The 21,733-nt window shown below is 50.6% G+C and overlaps 1 protein-coding gene and 1 long non-coding RNA gene across 19 annotated transcripts in view; one reads left to right on the top strand and one right to left on the bottom strand.

The window, feature by feature from the left end:
• KDM2B (lysine demethylase 2B) overlaps positions 1-9,435 on the bottom strand; it is a 156,256-nt gene extending 146,821 nt beyond the window's left edge. For 4 of the 18 annotated variants that reach the window (XM_065524924.2, XM_065524921.2, XM_065524923.2 and 1 more), the window contains exons 1-3: positions 7,220-7,815; positions 4,200-4,278; positions 2,949-2,995 (exon numbers count right to left, since the gene is read on the bottom strand). In XM_065524924.2, coding sequence (XP_065380996.1) covers positions 2,949-2,995; positions 4,200-4,278; positions 7,220-7,616 — 523 coding nt within the window. In that variant the 5' untranslated portion in view covers positions 7,617-7,815. Of the gene's footprint in view, positions 1-2,948; positions 2,996-4,199; positions 4,279-6,756; positions 7,072-7,219; positions 7,816-8,028; positions 8,070-8,247; positions 8,661-9,198 lie in introns of those variants that run through there. The other 14 variants (XM_065524943.2, XM_065524941.2, XM_065524926.2 and 11 more) reach the window with 10 other exon arrangements.
• LOC135966344 (uncharacterized) lies at positions 8,924-21,176 on the top strand. The gene is made up of 2 exons (XR_010579630.2): positions 8,924-9,675; positions 20,887-21,176. It is a non-coding gene; the product is annotated as an uncharacterized lncRNA (long non-coding RNA).
• Positions 21,177-21,733: the final 557 nt, after the last annotated feature.

The following is a 21,733-nucleotide window of genomic DNA, read 5'->3' on the forward strand; positions in this document are numbered from 1 at the left end:
CTTCACAGACACACAAGGCAGATTAGTGGTCGTGCTAATCTGAGCGATGGGGGAACTGAGAGATACAGGGTTTCTTTTTGGGGTGATAGAAATATTCTGGAATTGAGTGGGGATGGTTATACAGCATTGTAAATATACTAAAACCAACGACTTGCGCCTTTTCTTTCCTGGGGAAAGTCTCACTCTGTCACTCAAGCTGGAGTGCAGTGGTGCGATCTCAGCTCACTGGAACCTCTGCCTCGCAGGTTCAAGTGATTCTCCTGCCTCAGCCTCCCAAGTAGCTGGTATTACAGGAATGTGCCCCTACACCTGGTGAATTTTTGTATTTTTAGCAGAGATGGGGTTTCGCCATGTTAGCCAGGCTGGTCTTGAACTCCTGACCTCAAGTGATCTGCCTGCCTCGACCTCCCACAGCGCTGGGATTATAGGTGTGAGCCACTGCGCCCAACCAACTTGTACATTTTAAAATGGTTAAGTGACAACTTTTATAGTATGTGAATATCATCTCAATTTTTTTTTTTTTTTTTTGAGACGGTGTGTTACTCTGTCGCCTGGGCTGGAGTGCAGTGGCACGATCTTGGCTCACTGCAACCTCTGCCTCCTGGGTTCAAGCGATTCTCCTGCCTCAGCCTCCTGAGTAGCTGGGATTACAGCCACCCGCCACTACACCCAGCTAATTTTTTGTATTTTTAGTAGAGACGGCGTTTCACCATGTTGGCCAGACTGGTCTCGAACCCCTGACCTTGTGATTCACCCGCGTCAGCCTCCCAAAGTGCTGGGATTACAGGTGTGAGCCACAGCGCCCGGGCGCTCATCTCAGTTTTTTAAATGTGACCAGGTGCATGGTTCAAGACCAGCCTGGGCAACGTAGCAAGACCCCATCTCTACAAAAATAAATAACTGGGTGTGGTGGTACATGCCTGTGGTCCCAGCTATTCTCGAGGCTAAGGCGGAAGGATCACTTAGGCCCAGGAGTTGCAGGCTATGGTGAGTCATAATCATGCCGCTGCACTCTAGCTGGGACAAAAGCACGAGACTGGTCTCTAAAACATACAAATAAAATTAAATAAAAACGTTTCAAACCCATCCCAAGAAAATAATCAGATCACAGAGATACTCCCTTCACCCCACTTGAAAGCTCCCCAGTGGCTTTCCAACACACTAGAAGTCAAACCTAAATTCCCTACAGGGCCCTGGGAGGCCTTCACATCCCAGCTCCGGGGCCTCTGCCACCTCTTCTGCAGCTTTCTCACTCACTCACTCACTCACTCACTCACTCACTCAGTTCCTCCACACTCCAAGTTTATCCCCACCTTCTGGGTGCCCTTGCTCTTCCTTCAGCCTAGAATGTCTTTTCCCACAGCTGATTCTCATCAGTCAGGTCTCTGTTCAAATGCCCCCTTCATCCCAGAGAGGCCCTCCCTGACCACCCTGTCTAAAATGCAGCCCCACCACGTGCCATGCCATTATTCTGTTTATTTCTACATAGCCCTGTCACCATCAGAAAAGACATTGCATTTTATCACTATTATTTACTTTAGAGACAGGGTCCTGCTCTGTTGCCCAGGCTGGAATGAAGTGACGCAATCATGGCCTGCAGGCAGGAACTCCTGGGCTCGAGCAATCCTCCCGTCACAGCCTCCCAAGTAGCTACAACTACAGGCACACACCACCACACCTGGCTATTTTTTTTTTTTTTTTTGGAGACGGAGTCTCGCTCCATCGCCCAGGCTAGAGTGCAGTGGCGCGATCTTGGCTCACCACAACCTCTGCCTCCCAGGTTCAAGCTATTCTCCGGCCTCAGCCTCCCAAATAGCTTGGACTACAGGCGCCCGTCACCATGCCTGGCTAGTTTTTGTATTTTTTTTTTTTTTTTTTTTTTGAGAAGGAGTCTCGTTCTGTTGCCCAGGCTGGAGTGCAGTGGCGCGATCTCGGCTCACTGCAAGCTCCGCCTCCCGGGTTCACGCCATTCTCCTGCCTCAGCCTCCCGAGTAGCTGGGACTACAGGCGCCCACAACCGCGCCCGGCTAATTTTTTGTATTTTTAGTAGAGACGGGGTTTCACCGTGGTCTCGATCTCCTGACCTTGTGATCCGCCCGCCTCGGCCTCCCAAAGTGCTGGGATTACAGGCGTGAGCCACCGCGCCCGGCCTAGTTTTTGTATTTTTAGTAGAGACGGGGTTTCACCATGTTGGCCAGGCTGGTCTCTAAATCTTGACCTTGTGATCCTCCCGCCTCAGCCTCCCAAAGGGCTGGGATTACAGGCGTGAGCCACCACCTCAGCCTACTGTTTACTTCTTGACTGCCTCTTGTACCCACCAAGAGAGCAGGGAACTTATCCATCCGTTCGCAACTCTGACCTTGGCCACCAAGTAGCCAAAAAGTGTTTTTCTAGAAAGAATAGATTGATTGAACAACTGCCTGTAAGATGTGAAATGCCACCTACTACCTGGCCGAGCATCCAGAGTACTAAGTCATCAGCCACCTGCAGGTGCTCAGGGAGCTCATGTGCATTTGCTGAGCTCGAAGTTCCAAGGCCTGCCCCAGGCCGGTCCAGAACCCCAAGGAAGCAGGAGGAATAGCCCCTCCCTTCAAAAGCCTGAAAGTCTATGAGGGATCATAAAGCACCCAGTGTTTACCTGGCAACCCACAAACAAATGCGGAGGAGAGATCTCAGATTGCATCGCTGACACCCAGGCTGGAGGCAGTGTCCAAATGGGCCTCATAAAACTGCGTACTGGCAAACGCCCTCTGATACAGCTTCTTATGACTTTGCAATCCTACCTGTTCTCCAGGATGAAACGGTTGCAGCTCACACCTGCTCCTGCCTCCTCCCGTGGGGACTTTGTTTTCAGAGGCAGTTAAAAGTCTAAATGGGCAGGCGGTGACCGCCTCTTTCCCCTTCCCTACTTCAGCATCTCTGAGCCACACACACGGCAAGCGACTTACCCACTAGGAGTTTGACGTCTCGGACTGTGAAATCAGGGTCAGGCATCCTGGGGAAAGAGGAGCACAGACGTTTGGTGAGAGGCCAGAAACAACAAAGCTAGACTCTACCCTGGGCCCGGGGGGAAGCCATTTTTCCAAGAGAGGCCCTTTGCCCTCGGTTTGGGAACTCAAAATGAGACCATCCAGAGGGAGGGAAGTAGACCAGTTGATGTCTGCAGGGAGGGTCACCCCAGAACCACTGAGGCCCTTCCCTACCCTAAGAGGCAACTCAAACCTGAACCTCAGCAGAGGTTGGGACGACCACTGTCCACTCCATTTTTCCAGGGAAGCCGGAAGTGCAGGGTCAAAAGTAAAGGCCAGGGCTAGACATTCAAACGCCTGCTTTCTTTTAGGGTGGGTAGTCCTCTCTAGGTCTCTTTCTCCCTCTAGAAAATACTCTCCATAAGGAGTTGTATGCAAAGTGGGACGGACCCCTTTAAGTTCAGAGGGAAAAAAAGACACGCATTGTACCAGTTCCAGGGATGTGGTAATACGGGCTACAATTCACTATTAATTAACCATGATGCCCAAGGTTTAAATCCTACTCGTAGGAATGGACTCTTGAGCAAGTCTGGGAGCAGATGCTGGAGAGAGGCTGCCTGGAACGACACCCCAAGCCTCCTCCCCTACACCTGCCCAAGGGGCACAAACCTGTTCTTCCAGCCTGCCTCCCAGACCTCTCCCCCACCTGGAGCTCTGACAGATCTCAGTGAATGAAAACAGACATAGTGCAGGGGCAGGCTGCGGGGCAGGCAAAGAAAGGGGAGACACTGGCACCCCAGGAAACACACATAGTGGGAATCTGCGTAAGAAACATGTATCTAGGTGCCCTGGGTCTGGGCTTAGAGCCTGGCTAGTCCCTTTGCAGCTCAGGCTCTACCTCAGTCTCCTGATCTGGAGCAAGGGGAAGGAGGAGAGGTACAGTTCTCTGCAGGAGGTCACTGAGTATAACTGGGGTGGGTCAGGGGAAAAAGTCAACACTGCTTAATTACCCTATGTCCTCTCTCTGCCCAAAGTCCCTGCAAAAGACCAGTCTTTGGAGAGTGTTACCCCTTTGTTAGGCCTTGAACAAGGAGATGCTGTTCCCAGATCATGAAAAAAGATCCTTCTCAGTGATGAGAGGTGGGAAGAGGGTGGAAGAAATCCATCCCAAGCTATAAAGTATGTTAGGGAGGAAGACGGGGGAAGGAGCGATTAGTTGCAGCAACTTACTTAATTCCCAGTCCATCCTTTTCTCGAAATATCAGGGGAACCCTGAGAGCTTCTCTCTGTACGTACTCATAGTTGAAATCTGTTTGGATATTTGAATTAAAACAAGTTGGTTAAGTCACGAAGGAGCAAATGAACCGGGATCTGTTGGTTAGGGGAAGAAAACTGATGGACGAAGGGGCAGGGGGTCCAGGAGATGCAGGCACCAGCTGTACAGCAAAAGCTCCTTGGAAAATGATCGGGAAATGGATTAGGCAAAGCCCAAGAGAAGCCATGCCAGCGATCAGCTCCTCTGCCTACTCAGTCAGTCATTCTCGGCACGCCCCACCGGTCCAAACTTGTCAACCAACAGCCCAAAGCCAGCGAGGGTTGGGGAGGAAGACTCAAAAGAGCCCCGCACAAAAAGAGCCCCAGCCATTGCTGAGAAAGAGGGATAGACAGAGACACGCATCCCAAGCTGCGCTCAGAAAGTAAAGGGACTGCAAAATTGAAGAATGCCACCTGGGAGGATCTGAAGGCCCAGAGAGGAGGCTGGGAGGAGGGCCCTCATTGTAGCTGAGCATCAGTGAAAATCTTATTGTAATATCCTGCATAGTGAAGGGGAGGGGGGAAAAGCCGGTTTCCCTGGAAACTGTGTATTTGGTGCCAAAATAACTAGGGAACTGGGCACAGCTTTGTTGTCTTAAGAGTGAAATTCTGCTGTAGCCATCACAGTCTTTGCTTCAGCTGGATAACCGGGAGGGAGGCTCCCCAGGGGAAGGCTCTGTAAAGGGGGCATAGCAAGACCCAAGGAAAATTCATGGGCTCGCTCTCTCTCTGGGGTTTTTCTAGTACAGTCCCCAAATCCTTACCCAAAGTCCTGGAGGATGAAGGAGGCCTCTAATTTCTGTCCTTCCCCAATTCTGAAACCAGTGAATCTGACCCAACCATACACCCTTGAATATGAAGGTGATGGGGCTTGAGATAAATTCTCACATCCCCCAAATCCGCAGGTAACTAAAGTAATCCACAAGGTAAGAAGGCCTCTCCGACCGTCGGAAGGGAGACAGAAGAGGCCTCAGGCCACTGAAGCTGCTAGCCCAGGGAAACAGTTCACAGGGCAGCCTTGGGGGAGGAGGAGGCCAAGACAACTCCCCTCCGAAGAGAGACAGAGAACAAAACCCAAAGCCGGGGAAAGCCCTGACCTCAGCAGCTCAGATCCCCAGGGGCTCACAGTGAATGGGGATTCCTAAGGATTTAAAGGAAGAGAAGTTTAAGAAGCTTCTATTTTGAATCCAGGCTAAGGGCTCCTGTTTCTCAGCTCCTCCCTCAAGTTTTGGGGCCAGATCTGAATTAAAGAGCAAAGCCTTGGGCCCTCCCCTTTGAAAGATGCCGGGACAGCAGATCTAAGGATACGCGTTAGCTCTCCCTGCCTGGAATACCGGCCCTCAGACCCACCCACCCAAAGCACCCCATCCCCCAGGGTCAGCTTCAACTTCCTCAAATGAGCCTGAGAAAAAGCTCTGAAATCCTGGGCTGAGAATTCCTCCCAAATGACTAGGAAGTTTGCATATTGTTTGCACGTAGGATCCGCCAAACGACTCAACTCAGTAAAAACGGGGGAAGAAAGGAGAGGAATTAAAATTCCACTTATGCAGAGAAAATTTAAATCAGCTGGGACTAGCACCCTGCTCTAGGACCAGGCAGGCTGGGAGAAGTTTCTTCTTCCCTCCCCCAACAACTACCCCTCACCACCGGAGCCCAGTGCCCCAGGAGGCGATGGGCACAAAAGAGAAATCACAAAACTGCAAAGCTGGGAGTCTCTTCTCAGAGCTAACCCCACAGCCACAGCCACTCAACCAGAACCTGGAGGAGGGAAGCAGGCACTCCAGGTTATCAGCTCACTGAGGGATGGAAGGGTTTTCCAACAGGCGTGGGGGGAACAAAATAGAAACTTTGTAACTTAAAGGCAACTGAAATATCTGAAAAGGAAAAATGAGTGAAGGGCCTAGGAAAGCTAGGTAGGGCATGTTCAAAACCCCAATCCCGCAGGCAATGCGAGGTTCCTCAACCAGGAGCCACACTGGCTGCAGGCTGGGAAGGCCAGGGCTCTGGAGGCCTCAGAGGCAACCCAGGGCATCACCTTAACATCTGGAGGGTGACCCCCACCACCCTCGTAGTAGGAGAGCCAGGGAGAAACCCAGGCCATGAAGGTCTTCAAAACCCTGGAGGCGTCCCCAAATTTCGCTCTAAACTGGGTGGGCCTACAAGGAACAGAGCTCTCCAAGTCTCAGGCCTGGAAGAAGACCCATTTCCTCACTTCAAACTGCCAGGGGACAGGGATCTCCCCCAGAAGCCCGAAGGGAAGTCACCCCCTGACCCCAGCTCCTGGCTTCAACCTGTCAAGGCTGTAGCACTAGACAGCTCGGGCCCAGGTGGGGATTCAGGTCAATAGCTTCAGGGCGCATGAGGTCCCTGATCCAATCTGGCAGAGCCCACGGGGGAATGCGGCTCTGCAGACCCCAGGCCTAAGGGGGCATCATCCCGAACACCCGACGCGCCCCGATCACCAGTTCCTCACTGGCAGTCCCCGAGCGGGAACGGGATTGGGAAGGCTTCAGGCCTGGGGGGCCTCACCCCGATGCCCCAGGGGCGACCCGAACCCAGTTCCAGTTAGGCGGCGGCACCTCAGGCAGCGCAGGGAGCGCGACCGGCTCGGGGAGGGGGAGGACGCTGCGCTCCCGCCCTCCCTCGGTCCGCCTGTCCATCCCCAGGTCCCTCTGTCCGCCGGCCCCCTGGTTCTGCCCGCCCTGGGGCTGGTGGTGGGCGCGGGCCGGGCCTAGGCCCATGCCCGGCCCCCCTTACTGCCTGCCCTCCTCCCTCGCCACCCCACCCCACCCCCCCAGTGCTCGGCCTCGTTTCGTCACCGGATCCCCTGGAATGGGGGACGCGGGCGCGAAATACGAACCCAGCCACCGGCAGCTCCCTCCCCACGTGCGCTCGGCCCGCAGCGCAGAAGGCGGCCCGGGGAGGGGGCGCCTCACCTTTGCCCTCCATGGCATGCACGAAGTCCCCTTGGTACAGCTGGCTGCGAAGCTTCTCCTCCAGGCTGAAGCCGCGGACGCTGACGATCTCCTCCACGTCCGACAAGTCCTCGTTCTCGTCGTATCGCTGGCGGTCAATCGGGCGCTGCGAGGACCCAAACCAGAGAGCCCGGGACATTACTGGGGGGGCTGGAGGTCGCCTCTCAACCTGGGCCAGCACTAACAGGTGCAGCAGCCGCGCGCCCCCTGCACCCCACCATTGCAACCCAAGCAACTTTGCGCAATTGCCAAAGATGCTGAAAAGCAGGACAAGGAGAGGGGCCCGCACCCCGGGGGTCCAGCTGCGCTCCACACGGGGTACTCCCCCCGGTGTCTTTGGAAGCCATTGAAGGGACATCTGGGGGCCCTCCCCTGCCCCCCGCCCCCGAAATGTGTTGGGCTTTGCCCACTCGGCCGGGAGCCTGGTTATGTAACCCGCGAAGGGGGCTCCGGACACGGGCTGGCGGGGCAAATGTAGGCCCCAGGAGGAGCCGCGGCGGCGCCCGGCTCGGCGGTAACAGCAGCCCCGGCGGCCGCGGCGGCAGAGCTGGGAAGCCGGAACCGGGGGCCGGCAGCGTTTCTAAAGCTGGAGCCGCCCCCGAGCTACCGGGGAAGCTGGAAAGCTGAAATGGAAGGGCTGAGACCCCAGCCGCCCCCGCCGCCCGCCCGCCAGTGCAAGAAGAGGAGGTGGGGGGAGGAGGATCGGGGCTTGGGAGGGGGAGAGGCAGACGGCCCGCCACAAAGCTCCGATCGGAGACCCCAAAACGCACCAGCAGCTGCCTCATCTCCCCACAAGCGCGCGCGCACACTCACTTCCTAAGGAGACTCCCCCACCACTCCCCGCATCCCCCTGCCTCCTCCCTCCACCGCCCAGCGCCCGGCCCCGCAGCCCCCCAGATTCCGGGCGAACCCCGAGCCCGCTCAGCCCCCCTCCACGCCTTTCCCCGATACCACCTCCCCACTTAAGTGTCTGAGACTCTAAGCCTCACAAGGGGCTGGAGGAGTAAGCAGCTTGCTTCCTTTTGCATGCAATTTATTATATTTTTTTTTCCCGGTCCTCTTGCAAAATACAGAAAAGGAAAGAAAAGGCAGCGAGAAACAACCAAAAAAAAAAAAAGATCTATCATATGCCAGATACAGATTTGGAAAAAAAAAAAAAAAAAAAAGCTACACACCAATCTTCTTCCAGAGTCTTTCTCTGCCTCCATTTTTTTAGGAGAGTTCACCAATTAATTGTCAACACTCCTGCCCCCTGCATTTTGGCCGAGGGGGGAAGGAGGGAAGACCAAAGAAAACAAACCAAAAAATAAATAAATAAAGCAAGCCAGAGCCGAGATCTACAAAGTTTTGCACCAACACTTAGGCAGATCCGTTTGCAAAGTCCTAGGAAACCATTTTCAGCAGTTGTGGGGGGGGGGAGGCGTCGACGTCATAATCCCCGGAACGTAAACATTGTTGCCGATCGCGCTCGGAGCCCGCGGCCGGGCTAGTGGGGGGGCTCTCGGCCCGGGCTTGAGGGGGTGGGGACGGCGGCCCGAGGAGGTGTGGGGCGGGGAGGGAGCCCGGGAGGCACCGGGCGCCGTTAGCGCCCTGGCATCGCTGTTTTGTTGTTGGGTCACGAGTGCTCCTCTGCACGCAGGCGCCGCCGCCGCCCGGGAGTTGTGTGCAGAGCTGACTTTTGGAGGGCCGAGTTGCAGGCGGCGGGCGCATCCCGGAGATGGCGGGGCAGGGAGGGAGGGAAGGAGGAGGGGGCGGGGAGGGAGGTGCAGATTTGCACGGCTGGCCTCAGCGGGAGGCGCGGAAATGCAAGCTGAGCATGCTGGCGTGAAAGCCCCCGGGGCCTGGCACCCCCAAAAACGACCCCCCACCTCCGTTCCTGCCCCTGTTGCCCAGGGCTACCCCTCTTCCTCTTCTTTCATCCATCCCTCCCCCAACATTACCTGTGTGGCCGACTCAAATTCATAGCATTTTGTATATATAATTGTTTCCTTTTTTTGCTTTTCTGCTGCATGTCTTTTTCGTGAGGGGTGATCCTCTGCAGATCCCCCCATTTGCGGACCTGCCATATGGAGGAGGCATTTGTGGGGCTCAGAAGGAAATTAGCTCGGCTCCATACCTATAAGGACTGCCTAACTTTTAAACTCCCGGCACTCAAAGATGTGGACACACACACGTACAGGAAATACAGCCAGACCAGAGCCTTTGCAGACCGCAGCTGACCGGAAGACGTTGCCTTTCATTCATTCATTCTGCACGCTTCTGTGGAGTCCTTTACTAGGCGACCAGCCCTGAGACAGAAGTTGGACATTTTTTAAAGGTTCTTGCGCTCAGCAAGGGGAGCAGATAGATACTCAGGAGCGAAAGACGAAGAGAATTGGATCTGGCGCCTCCTAACGCAGCCCGCACAGGAGCGAAGGGTAAGCCCTTGTTGGCCATTTATAGGAGAAAAGTCGGTGGAAAGGTGCATAGTGCTCTGGGATGGGTGGGGGGAACTCTGGTGCCCCTTGATTAATCCTATAGGGCTTTTTAGCGGAGGTATCGGCACCCTCCATACATGGGTGTCATTAGGTCCCTGTCCACTTACTAATGTTTTTGACTACCCCGGCACTGGTCCTGGGTTGCCTTGTCCTCACTTCATGAGCAACAGTCAGGTGGACTGGGCTTGAGAAAAGCTGGCCCTAAACATTCCTCCAGCCCCAGCTGCGGCGCCCTGCTAGGCCTGATCTTGGGGGTAAAGATGCTGATAAAATGACATGGCAAGAGGGCGACAATAAAGGGACATCGTAGACCGTAGGCTTTGAGCCTGACATTTTATTTCTGCCATTAACCCTGTGGGATAGTTAGAGCAGGTCATTTTGCACATGGGAAAACTGAAGCTTAGAGAAATTATAAATCTGAATGATTGCCGTGCTCCCGTATGGTCCCCAGGCTATCAGACAGACCTGTGGGGAGGACGTGGCTTCCCCACCGGGAGATTGGATGTCACTGTCAGCATCGTATTGGCCATCCTAAGAGACAGCTTAGCTTCCCCCTCACTCACCTTAAAAGTTTCCTGTCCTATCTGTCTGTAGTCTTTCCCACCCACCCCCAAAGGCTACTCTTTGAAGTTTGTTTTCATTCATGTTCACTAGCTGTAAAAATCTTCTAAGCAGGGATGAGGCTGGGAAACATCAAAATTTGTTTCCCAACTGAAATCGCCCACATTGGCTACTGCATCCAATCAGTAGCCCTTAGCGTGAGTGCTGCGGGTTATGCCTTCAGTCCGTCCAGAACCATGGACCATTTTATTTGTTCCTGTCTGTCTCACAAGAACCCTTTAAGGGAAATCGTGTTGTTCGTTCCTATCTTGCAAAGGAGGAAATTAGGACTAAGAAAAGCAAAGCCACTCACCCAGGATCACAAAGCGTGTATGCGCCGCTGCCAGGGCTCACACTGGAGCCTGGCTTGGCCGTCACGTGCTCTTTTTTTTTTTTTTTTTTTGTAACTTACCAGCCTCACTACTGCCCCATAATGAAATAAACATGTTCAAAGGAGGCTGCATGGGCTGGAGAGTGATGCAAAGTGAATTAAGTGAAATAAGGCAAAAAAAAAAATACATATATATAAATATATATATAAATATATATATAAATATATATATAAATAAATATATATATATATAGAATGCTTGATCTAATTAATTCTTTTTTCTCCCTGAGGCCCGTCTTTCTCTCCAAGTGGCCTCATGGTGGCCTCAAAAGCTGGCATCAGAAAAAGCTCCAATGGCAGCCACCTTAGTGTAAAAAGTTGTTACAGTTAAGTCATCTATCACCTCCATGAAGAGTTCCTGGCCTGTCAGAGTGGGAAGGGGCTGGGTAGTCACCTAATTTAATCCCCTCCCTTTACAAACCTCGAGGAAACCACAAATATGAGAAAAGAATGGGCCAGCCAGGGGTTTGTTCCCCTTGGCCTCCCGTAGAATGCCTGTCCTGCCACCAGGTCCTAAGTGGCCACTCAATAAATGTTGGGCCCTTGATGAATCACCTTCCCCCTCGATATTTGCATTTTCTCTTTATCAGTAATTGGCAGATGAAAGGCTTTGTCCTCCAGTTGAAAGAATTCCAAGCATTTGCTCAAAGCGGGGGAGGAGGTTATTTTGGACCAAAGGGGGAAGGGCCAAGACCCTGGAGCTCCCAGTGTTGGCTAATTATCCCAGAGAAGTGGAGAGTAGGTGAGGGAAGAGAGAAGGTGAAGGTGCTTATCCCAGAGATGTACTTTTTCTTGCAGGAAAACACCAGGCCGGTTGTATTGGAAACATAATAATGATTTCCTGGACCCTCCTGCTCGATCTTACAAAAGGCCCAGTCAAATCCTGCCTGAGTTACCCCCATTCATTCTTCATTCATCAAAGGCTGATTGAGCAACTCTGTGCCCAAAGACAGAGCGGCTAGAGAAAGCAAGATGCAGCTCCGATTGGGGCATACTCGGGGCTGGGTAGGATGATGGACCTGCATCTTCCCAAGGAAAGGGCGGACACTGGATGGAGCTCTCAGAAACCAGAATCTTGTTAAGAAATTGAAATTGTTCTCATATTCATACATGATTATCATAGCTCCTGATTTTTCTTTTTTTTTTTTTTTTGAGAGAGGGTCTTGCTCTGTTGCCCAGGCTGGAGTGCAGTGACACAATCTCAGCTCACTGCAGCCTCCAGCTCCTGGACTCAAGCAATGCTTTCACCTTAGCCTCCCAAGTAGCTGAGACTACAGGAGTGCACCACCATGCCCAGCTAATTTTTGTATTCTTGGTAGAGACAGGGTTTTGCCATGTTGCCCAGGCTGGTCTCCAACTCCTAGGCTCAAGCGAGCCTCCCACCTCGGCCTCCCAAACCGCTGAGATTACAGCCATGAGCCACCACACCTGGCCCTGTTTTGTTGTTTTTTTTTTTTTTTTTTTTTTTTTTTTTTTTGAGACGGAGTCTTGCTCTGTGCCCCAGGCTGGAGTGCAGTGGCACGATCTCGGCTCACTGCAAGCTCCGCCCCCAAGAGTTCACGCCATTCTCCTGCCTCAGCCTCCCGAGTAGCTGGGACTACAGGCGCCCGCCACCTCGCCTGGCTAATTTTCTTGTATTTTTAGTAGAGACAGGGTTTCACCGTGTTAGCCAGGATGGTCTCGATCTCCTGACCTCGTGATCCGCCCGTCTCGGCCTCCCAAAGTGCTGGGATTACAGGCTTGAGCCACCGCGCCCGGCCGCCCTGTTTTGTTTTAATTTAGGGATATCAAATCATTCCGTATCAGCATATATAATTACCTTATTCTTTTTAATGATTTCATAGCATTTCATTGGGCATATACATGATGCAAGAATGATTTAATTAGTTCCCTTTTAGATGATTTTCAGTCTTTCTATTGCAAACAGAGCTATAAGGGATTGCAGCTTTGTGCTTGAGTCTGTCAGTAGAATATATATCTGAAAGTGAATGTCTGCGTCTCAGGATTCCTACCCTATCACCAATTATTTGTCCTTGAGAAGTTTATTTGTAAGATCTGAGCAGGTGGGACAACCTCAAATCCAACTGGTATCCCCAGGAGTCTACGCAGTGCCATGCTCTTGGCAGGCACTCAGAGAGAGTGGTTTAAGGGCTAACACTGCAAGTGTTCACACTGTAACCAGATGGCCTCTTCTAGGAAACCTTTGCTGATATCCTTGGCCCCCTTTCTCCATGAACCCTTCATTCATTCCTCAAACGTCGTGGAAGGTTGATTAGAGGGAGCCTGCATCGAATCAGCCCCTTAGGTGTATATAGCCTGGTAGGTCAGTGAAAACAAATTCCGGAAAGCACTCTAAGGCTGCGCTGTCTGATGGGATACACTAGCTACATACAGCTACTTAAATTTAATCAAAATAAAATGTAAAATTCAGCTCCTTAATCCCAGTACCTACATTTGAAGGGGCTAGAAGTGACAGCACTGAACGGTGCAGACATAGAATATCCCTATCATTGGCCGGGCGCGGTGGCTCATGCCTATAATCCCAGCATTTTGGGAGGCTGAGGCAGGTGGATCACCTGAGGTCAGGAGTTCAAGACCAGCCTGGCCAACATGATGAAACCCCCGTCTATATTAAAAATACAAAAATTAGATGAGCACGGTGGTGTGCACCTGTAATCCCAGCAACTCAGGAGGCTGAGGCAGGAGAATTGCTTGAACCCAGGAGCGAGAGGTTGCAATGAGCTGAGATTGCACCACTGCACTCAAGCCTGGGCGACAGAGGAGGACTCTGTCTCAAAAAAAAAAAAAAGGAAAAAAAAAAATCTTGAATATCTCTATCATCTTCTATGGGACAGCCCTGAAGGGAGGCTTGGCATAGTGGGCAACCCTGTGGGCTCTGGATTCCTATAAGCACTGGGTTCGAATCCTATCGTTATTTCCTAGCTATAAAATTTGGCCAAGCAACTTAACCTGTCTTTGAGCCTCAGCCATAAAGGTGGGGAATTACAGCCCCTCATGGAGATTCGGCAAGGATTCAAAGGTACTGCAAATGTGAGGGGCTTTGCACAAAGTCATAGTAATTTTTTTTTTTTTTTTTGAGAGGGAGTCTTGCTCTGTCGCCCGGGCTGGAGTGCAGTGGCCGAATCTCAGCTCACTGCAAGCTCCGCCTCCCAGGTTTGCGCCATTCTCCTGCCTCAGCCTCCGGAGTAGCTGGGACTACAGGCTCCCGCCACCTCGCCCGGCTAGTTTTTTGTATTTTTTAGTAGAGACGGGGTTTCACTGTGTTAGCCAGGATGGTCTCGATCTCCTGACCTCGTGATCCGCCCATCTCGGCCTCCCAAAGTGCTGGGATTACAGGCTTGAGCCACCGCGCCCGGCCAAAGTCATAGTAATATTTTAAAAAATCGAGAGTGAAGCCAGGCGCAGTGGCTCATGCCTATAATCCCGGAACTTTGGGAGGCCAAAGTGGACAGATCACCTGAGCTCAGGAGTTCGAGACCAGCTTGGGCAACATGATAAAACCCTGTCTTTACTAAAAATACAAAAATTAGCGGGGCATGGTGGTGCACACCTGTAGTCCCAGCTGCCCAGGACGTGAGGCGTAAGAATCGCTTGAACCCAGGAGGCAGAGGTTGCAGTGAGCCAAGATCATGTTATTGCACTCCAGCCTGGGTGACATCCCAAGACTCTGTCTCCAAACCAAAGCAAAACAAGATGCCGAATACTAATAATACTAAGTTGTGCTGACCACGTAGGCAAACCAAAAGGGATATATCTGTATCTACAGATATATCCTACATGCATTTAGTTTGTTTTTGAGACGGAGTCTCGGTATAACACCCAGGCTGGAGTGCAGTGGCACAATCTCAGCTCACTGCAACCTCTACCTCCCCGGTTCAAGCAATTCTCCTGCCTCAGCCTGCCAAGTAGTTGGGACTACAGGTGCGTGCCACCATGCCCGGCTAATTTTTGGGTTTTTAGTAGAGACAGGGTTTCACCATACTGGCCAGGCAGGTCTCAAACTCCTAACCTCAGGTGATCCACACACCTCGGCCTCCCAAACTGCTGGGACTATAGGCGTGAGCCACTACTCCCGGCCCATACGTTCTTTAGTATGCACAGAAATTCCTGTGGAAAGATCAAAAAATGAGAAAACTGGGAAGAGAAGAAAGCCTATTCTTTGGTAAAGTGACATTTTTACCATATGTGTACATGAATGGTGCCTGATTTTAAACCTTATTGACTTAATCTCATTTTAGATGCTGTAGTACCTCTTGGATTTTGTGCTGCAGAGATGTATTACCTACTCAAAAGTGAATTCCATTCTATTCCTTTTTTTAAGTCTACAAGATTCAAAATCAGGCAAATCTAAACCAAAACTAAATAAGTATTCCTTTTTTTTTTTTTTTTTTTTTTTTTGAGACCGGGTCTTGCTCTGTCACCCAGGCTCTGGTGTGCAGTGGTGCAATCACAGCTTACTGTTGCCTCCACCTCCCGCGCTCAGGCAGTGTTCCCACCTCAGACTCCCAAGTAGCTGGGACTTGCAGGCATGCAAGACCAGGCCCAGCTAATTTGGGTATTTTTTGTAGAGACACTGTTTTGCCATGTTACCCAGGCTGTTCTCAAACTCCTGAGCTCAAGTGATCTGCCCCTCAGCCTCCCAAAGTAGGGGATTACAGGCTACATATTCTTTAGCTATAGATACATAAGTCGCAAAACAGGAATAAAAGCAAGGAATGATTAACACAAAATGCTGCAAAAGACCATTCAGGAAAGGAATGTGAACAGAGACACTAGTGACTTTCTGTTTCTTAATCCACCTGCTGGGCATCTGAGACTGTTCCTTAAAGTATAGTTAAATATTTTTCAGATTCTATTGTATTTATGAAATATTCCACAATTTTTTTTTCTTTTTTTTCTTCTTTTCTTTTTTTTGAGATGGAGTCTTGCTCTGTCGCCCAGGCTGGAGTGCAGTGACATGATCTCAGCTCACTGCAACCTCTGCCTCCCGGGTTCAAGCGATTCTCCTGCCTCAGCCTCCTGAGTAGCTGGGACTACAGGCACAGGCCACCACACCCAGCTAATTTTTGTATTTTTTTGTAGAGACAGGGTTTTGCCATGTTGGTCAGGATGGTCTCAAACTTCTGAGCTCAGGTGATCTGCCCACCTCGGCCTCCCAAAGTGCTGGGATTGTGGGCGTGAGGCACTGCGCCTGACCTTCTTTTTTTTTTTTTTGAGACGGAGTCTCGCTCTGTCGCCCAGGCTGGAGTGCAGTGGCGCCATCTCGGCTCACTGCAAGCTCCGCCTCCCGGGTTCACGCCATTTTCCTGCCTCAGCCGCCGGAGTAGCTGGAACTATAGGCACCCGCCAGCACGCCCGGCTAATTTTTTTTTATTTTTAGTAGAGACGGGGTTTCACTGTGTTAGCCAGGATGGTCTCAATCTCCTGATCTCGTGATCCCCCCGCCTCGGCCTCCCAAAGTGCTGGGATTACAGGCGTGAGCCACCGCGCCTGGCCACTTCTTGTATTAGTGTATCACAGAAATATACACACCAGCCAGGCGCGGTGGCTCACGCCTGTAATCCCACCACTTTCGAAGGGCGAGGTGGGCGGATCATTTGAGGTCAGGAGTTGGAGACCAGCCTAGCCAACATGATGAAACCCTGTCTCTACTAAAAATACAAAAATTAGCCGGGCGTGGAGACACGTGCCTGTAATCCCAGCTACTCGGGAGGCTGAGGCAGGAGAATTAATTGCTTGAACCCAGGAGGCAGAGATTGCAGTGAGCCAAAATCATGCCACTGCACTCCAGCATTGGGTGACTGAGCAAGGCTCCATCTCAAAAAAAGGAAAAAGAAAGAAATATACACATCGTCTCCCATCTTGCTTTTCACTGACTATAATCTTGGACACCTTTCCATGTGCTATCTGTAGAACTGCCATTCTAAAGTATTATTTAGGCTGGGCACAGTGGCTCACGCCTGTAATCCCAACACTTTGGGAGGCTGAGGCAGGTGGATCACCTGAGGTCAGGAGTTGGAGACCAACCTGGCCAACATGGTGAAACCCCGTCTCTACTAAACATACAAAAATTAGCTGGGGGTGGTGGCGCTCACCTGTAATCTCAGCTACTTGGGGAGCTGAGGAAGGAGAATCCCTTGAACCTGGAAGGTGGAAGTTGCAATGAGCCAAGATCATGCCACTGCACTTCAGCCTGCCAGATGGGAGCAAGACTCCATCTCAAAAAAAAAAGAAAGAAAGGCTTGGAATGGCGTGGCAAACCATTACCTTTGATCCCCTCACAGGAGGGGAGAAAATTTTAAGGGGGTTATACTTATATATTATTTGTGTCTTAACAACCATTCTGACCTTTTACATTTATCATATATTTCAAACATAATGAAAGGTATATAAAATAAAGAGGGCCTAGCGCAGTGGCTCACACATGTAATCCTAACATTTTGGGAGTCTCAGGCGAGACTCAGGGAGTCTCTCACCTGAGGTCAGGGGTTCGAGACCAGCCTGGCCACCATGGCAAAGCCCTGTCTCTACTAAAAATACACAAACTGGCCGGGTGTGGTTACATCTGTAATCCTAGCTACTCAGGAGACTGAGGCAGGAGAATCACTTGAACTCAGGAGGCAGAGGTTGCAGTGACCCAAGGTGGTGCCACTGCACTTCAGCCTGGGTGACAGAGTGAAACTCCCTCTCAAAAAAATGTTTAATTAATTAAATAAAATAAATAAATACTCGTGTATCCAGCATCCAGTGTTGGCAAATGTTACAGATTTGCCATATTTATATGACTTTGCAATTTAAAACAAATATTCTTTTTTTTGTTTTGTTTTTTGAGACGGAGACTCACTGTCACCCAGATTGGAGTGCAGCAGCTGGATCCCGATTCACTGCAACCTCCGCCTCCCGGGTTCAAGTGATTCTCCTGTCTCAGCCTCCTCCTGCCTCAGCCTCTGGAGTATCTGGGATTATAGGTGTGTGCCACCACGCCCAGCTAATTTTGTGTATTTACTAGAGACAGGGTTTCACCATGTTAGCCAGGCTGATCTCAAACTCCCGACCTCAGGTAATCCACCTACCTCCATCTCCCAAAGTGCTGGGATTATAGGCGTGAGCCACTGCGCCCAGCCACTAAAACAAATATTCTTATTTGTTTTAATCTGGGAAGACAACAGACCATACTATTTCTGTTAAAAGTGATTGGGGTCTCCAGACCAGGCTCAGTGACTCACGCCTGTAATCCCAGCACTTTGGGAGGCCAAGGTGGGTGGATCACCTGAGGTCAGGAGTTCAAGACCAGCCTGGCCAACATGGTGAAACCCTGTCTCTACTAAAAAAAAAAAAAAAAAATACAAAAATACAAAAAAAATTAGCTGGGCATGGCGGCGGGTGCCTGTAATCCCAGCTACTTGGGAGGCCGAGACAGGAGAATCCCTTGAACCCGGGAGGTGGAGGTTGCGGTGAGCTGAGATCGTGCCACTGCACTCCAGCCTGGGCAACAAGAGTGAAACTCTGTCTCAAAAAAAAAAAAAAAAAAAACGTGATTGGGGTCTCCAAAGACCTTTTCTTTTTATTCCTCATTGTTTTGTGAATTGAGTAAAAAGACTAAGGAAGACCAAAATGTATGCATATAGACTGTCAGGCCTTGGCCATTCGGGGAAGACTTCAGTTTCTCTCTAGAATTCTTCATTTTATTTATTTATTTAGATATGGTGTCTTGCTCTGTCACCCAGGCTGGAATGCAGTGCCATGATCTCGGCTTACTGCAACCTCCACCTGCCGGGTACAAGCTATTCTCCTGTCTCGGCCTCCCGAGTAGCTGGGATTACAGGTGCCCACCACCATGCCTGGCTAATTTTTGTATTTTTAGTAGAGACGGGGTTTCACCATGTTGGCCAGGCTGGTCTCGAACTCCTGACCTCAGGTGATCCACCCGCCACGGCCTCCCAAAGTGCTGGGACTACAGGCGTGAGCCACCGCGTCCAGCAAATTCTTCATTTTATAATCTCTCTCTTCCACTGTAAGTGTTGGAAGGAACACTGGATATAACAGGTGAGTTAATTAAGGGGTTAATGCCAGGAAGAGTCATGAAAGTTGAAAGATTCTTTAAAAACTTGTCTCTTTGGGGCAGGCGCGGTGGCTCACGCCTGTAATCCCAGCACTTTGGGAGGCTGAAGCGGGTGGATCATCTGGAGTCAGAAGTCTGAGACCAGCCTGGCCAATATGGTGAAACCCCGTCTCTACTATAAATACAAAAATTAACCGGGCATGGTGTCACGTGCCTGTAATCACAGCTACTAACGGGGCTGAGGCAGGAGGATCGCTTGTACCCGAGAGGAGGAGGTTGTGGTGAGCCGAGATCACGCCACTGCACTCCAGCCTGGGCAACAGAGCGAGACTCCGTCTCAAAAAAAAAAAGAGGCCGGGCGCGGTGGCTCAAGCCTGTAATCCCAGCACTTTGGGAGGCCGAGATGGGCGGATCACGAGGTCAGGAGATCGAGACCATCCTGGCTAACACGGTGAAACCCCGTCTCTACTAAGAAATACAAAAAATAGCCGGGCGAGGTGGCAGCGCCTGTAGTCCCAGCTACTCGGGAGGCTGAGGCCGGAGAATGGCGTGAACCCGGGAGGCGGAGCTTGCAGTGAGCTGAGATCCGGCCACTGCACTCCAGCCTGGGCTACAGAGCGAGACTCCGTCTCAAAAAAAAAAAAAAAAAAAAAAAAAGAAAAAGAAAAAAATTGTCTATTTGGATTGATGGACAAGCACTTTAACCAATGGAAATAAAAATCCAAGCATTACTTCATCATGCTCAATTGTCATTGGTTGACAATCCCCGAGGGAGGGCTCAGAGGGCTGGCAGTTAACCCTTTCAGGGAAAATCAGGCCTTTTGCATTTATTTTATTTGAAAGTTGAAGTAGCAACAGATAAAAAGCCTACAAAAGTCCCCGGACTTTTCAAATACCACCTTTCAGTCTTAGTCCAGAAAGCAGGATTTCGCCCCACAAAGGAATAGTCAGGGACAAATTTCCTGGAGAAAAGTTTCGAACTTTTAGAATGGGGAATTCGCTGACCTTGCTGAGTAAGTGAGGTTGATTCAGTTTTTGTGCTGTTGGAACAGAGACCAGTGCTGGAGATGATTCCATTAATCTTGCAAAGTGATCAGTCACTGGGAGGATTGAATTGCATTTCCTGCCTAAAGATGTAGAGATAGATGACCTTTGCTGCAGCCCTCAGACCCCCAGTTCACAGCTGGGGAGAGGATGTGTCAGCGTTTACTTTCAGGTCTCACCCTGCCCTTTGTTCAAAATTCAAACTCTTTTGTGTTTAGGCTGCTGCTGGGGTTTTTGTAGTTGTTGATGCTGCTGATTTTTTTTATAACCGCCCACATCCTGCAACTTCTGAGAAACAAACTCTATTTGGTAGAAGATAAAATCTGGAGGTGCCTCAGAGAGGGAACCAGAATAGACAGGGAATTCTGAGAGGCTATTGGGCCTTTAGGCTTTAATTACTGCCCCCCCTCCTCTTTCCTGGACTCCCTAAATGCTGCAGGCTGAACTGGATGGAGCCAAAAGTCCAGCAAAATGGATAACAATGCTTTGTGTTTATATGGCTCTACTACAAAAAAGCTTTTACACACATTACCTCATGGAAGAGGCACTGCTAAAGTAGAAGTATTTACATAAATGAACATTTGAAGTTCTTAAACGTAGTCAGCTGCATGACTTTGGACAAAGAGCCCAAACTTGAGTCTCAGTTTTCTCATCTGTAAAATGGGGTCGCATGAAAGTTACCAGAGGGTCAAGGCGCGGTGGCTCATGCCTGTAATCCCAGCACTTTGGGAGGCAGAGGCAGGCAGATCACCTGAGGTCAGGAGTTTGAGACCAGCTTGGCCAACGTGGGGAAGCCCTGTTTCTACTAAAAATATAAAACTTAGCTGGGCATGGTGGTGCATGCCTGCAATCCCAGCTACTTGGGAGGCGGAGGCAAGAGAATTGCTTGAACCTGGGAGGTGGAGGTTGCAGAGCCCAGATCGTGCCACTGCACTCCAACCTGGGTGACAGAGAGAGATTACGTCTCAAAAAAAGAAAAAAAAGAAAGAAAGAAAAATAGGCGGGGCAAGATGTCTCATGTTTGTAATTCCAGCACTTTGAGAGGCCAAGGCGGGCGGATCACCTGAGGTCGGGAGTTCAAGACTAGCCTGACCAACGTGGAGAAACCCCGTCTCTACTAAAGATACAAAGTTAGCCGGGCATGGTGGTGCATGCCTGTAATCCCAGCTACTTGGGAGGCTGAGGCAGAAGAATCCCTTGAACCCAGGAGGCGAAGGTTGCAGTGAGCCAAAATCGCACCATTACACTCCAGCGTGAGCAACAAGAGCAAAACTCCATCTCAAAAAATAATAATCATAATAATAAAGTTACCCAACAATTGAATGAGTCAATGTTCTATAACAGGACTCAATAAATGGTGTGCCTTAATTAAAATTAGGTTGGGCTCCAGAACCATGACAGCTAGCTGTGGATTGGGCAAATTCAGCTTTTCCCCAAGGGGAACATCTTGGGGAAGGCTGCCTGCAATGGATGGGATTGGGTCCCCTTCCTTCTACATCCTGTCCCTCACCAGACTCCAAAGTCTGACCATGCTGAACTATTTTGAGTTCTTTGACTAAACTTGCTCTTTCCTCCTCTAGACCTTTGCCTATGCCGATCTATTCCCCCAGCCCTTCTTCCCTCCTCTTTCTCCTGGAATCTGCTTTCCTCTCTTTCTTTCCTGCCCCCTCCCAGTAATTACCACATCATCTTACTGTTGCCTATGCCCTCACCAGACTGTAAGCTCTAGGAGGGCAGTACCTGGTCTGTTTCATTCATGGATGTTGCTCTAGCAAAATGCCTGCATGTCCTCTAAAATTACTTGTGGGTTTGTTGTTGTTGTTGTTGTTGTTGTTTTTGAGACAGAGTCTCACTCTGTCGCCCAGGATGGAGTGCAGTGG

This window comes from Macaca fascicularis, chromosome 11 (genome assembly GCF_037993035.2).
Source record: "Macaca fascicularis isolate 582-1 chromosome 11, T2T-MFA8v1.1".
In the NCBI taxonomy this organism is placed as follows: domain Eukaryota; kingdom Metazoa; phylum Chordata; class Mammalia; order Primates; family Cercopithecidae; genus Macaca; species Macaca fascicularis.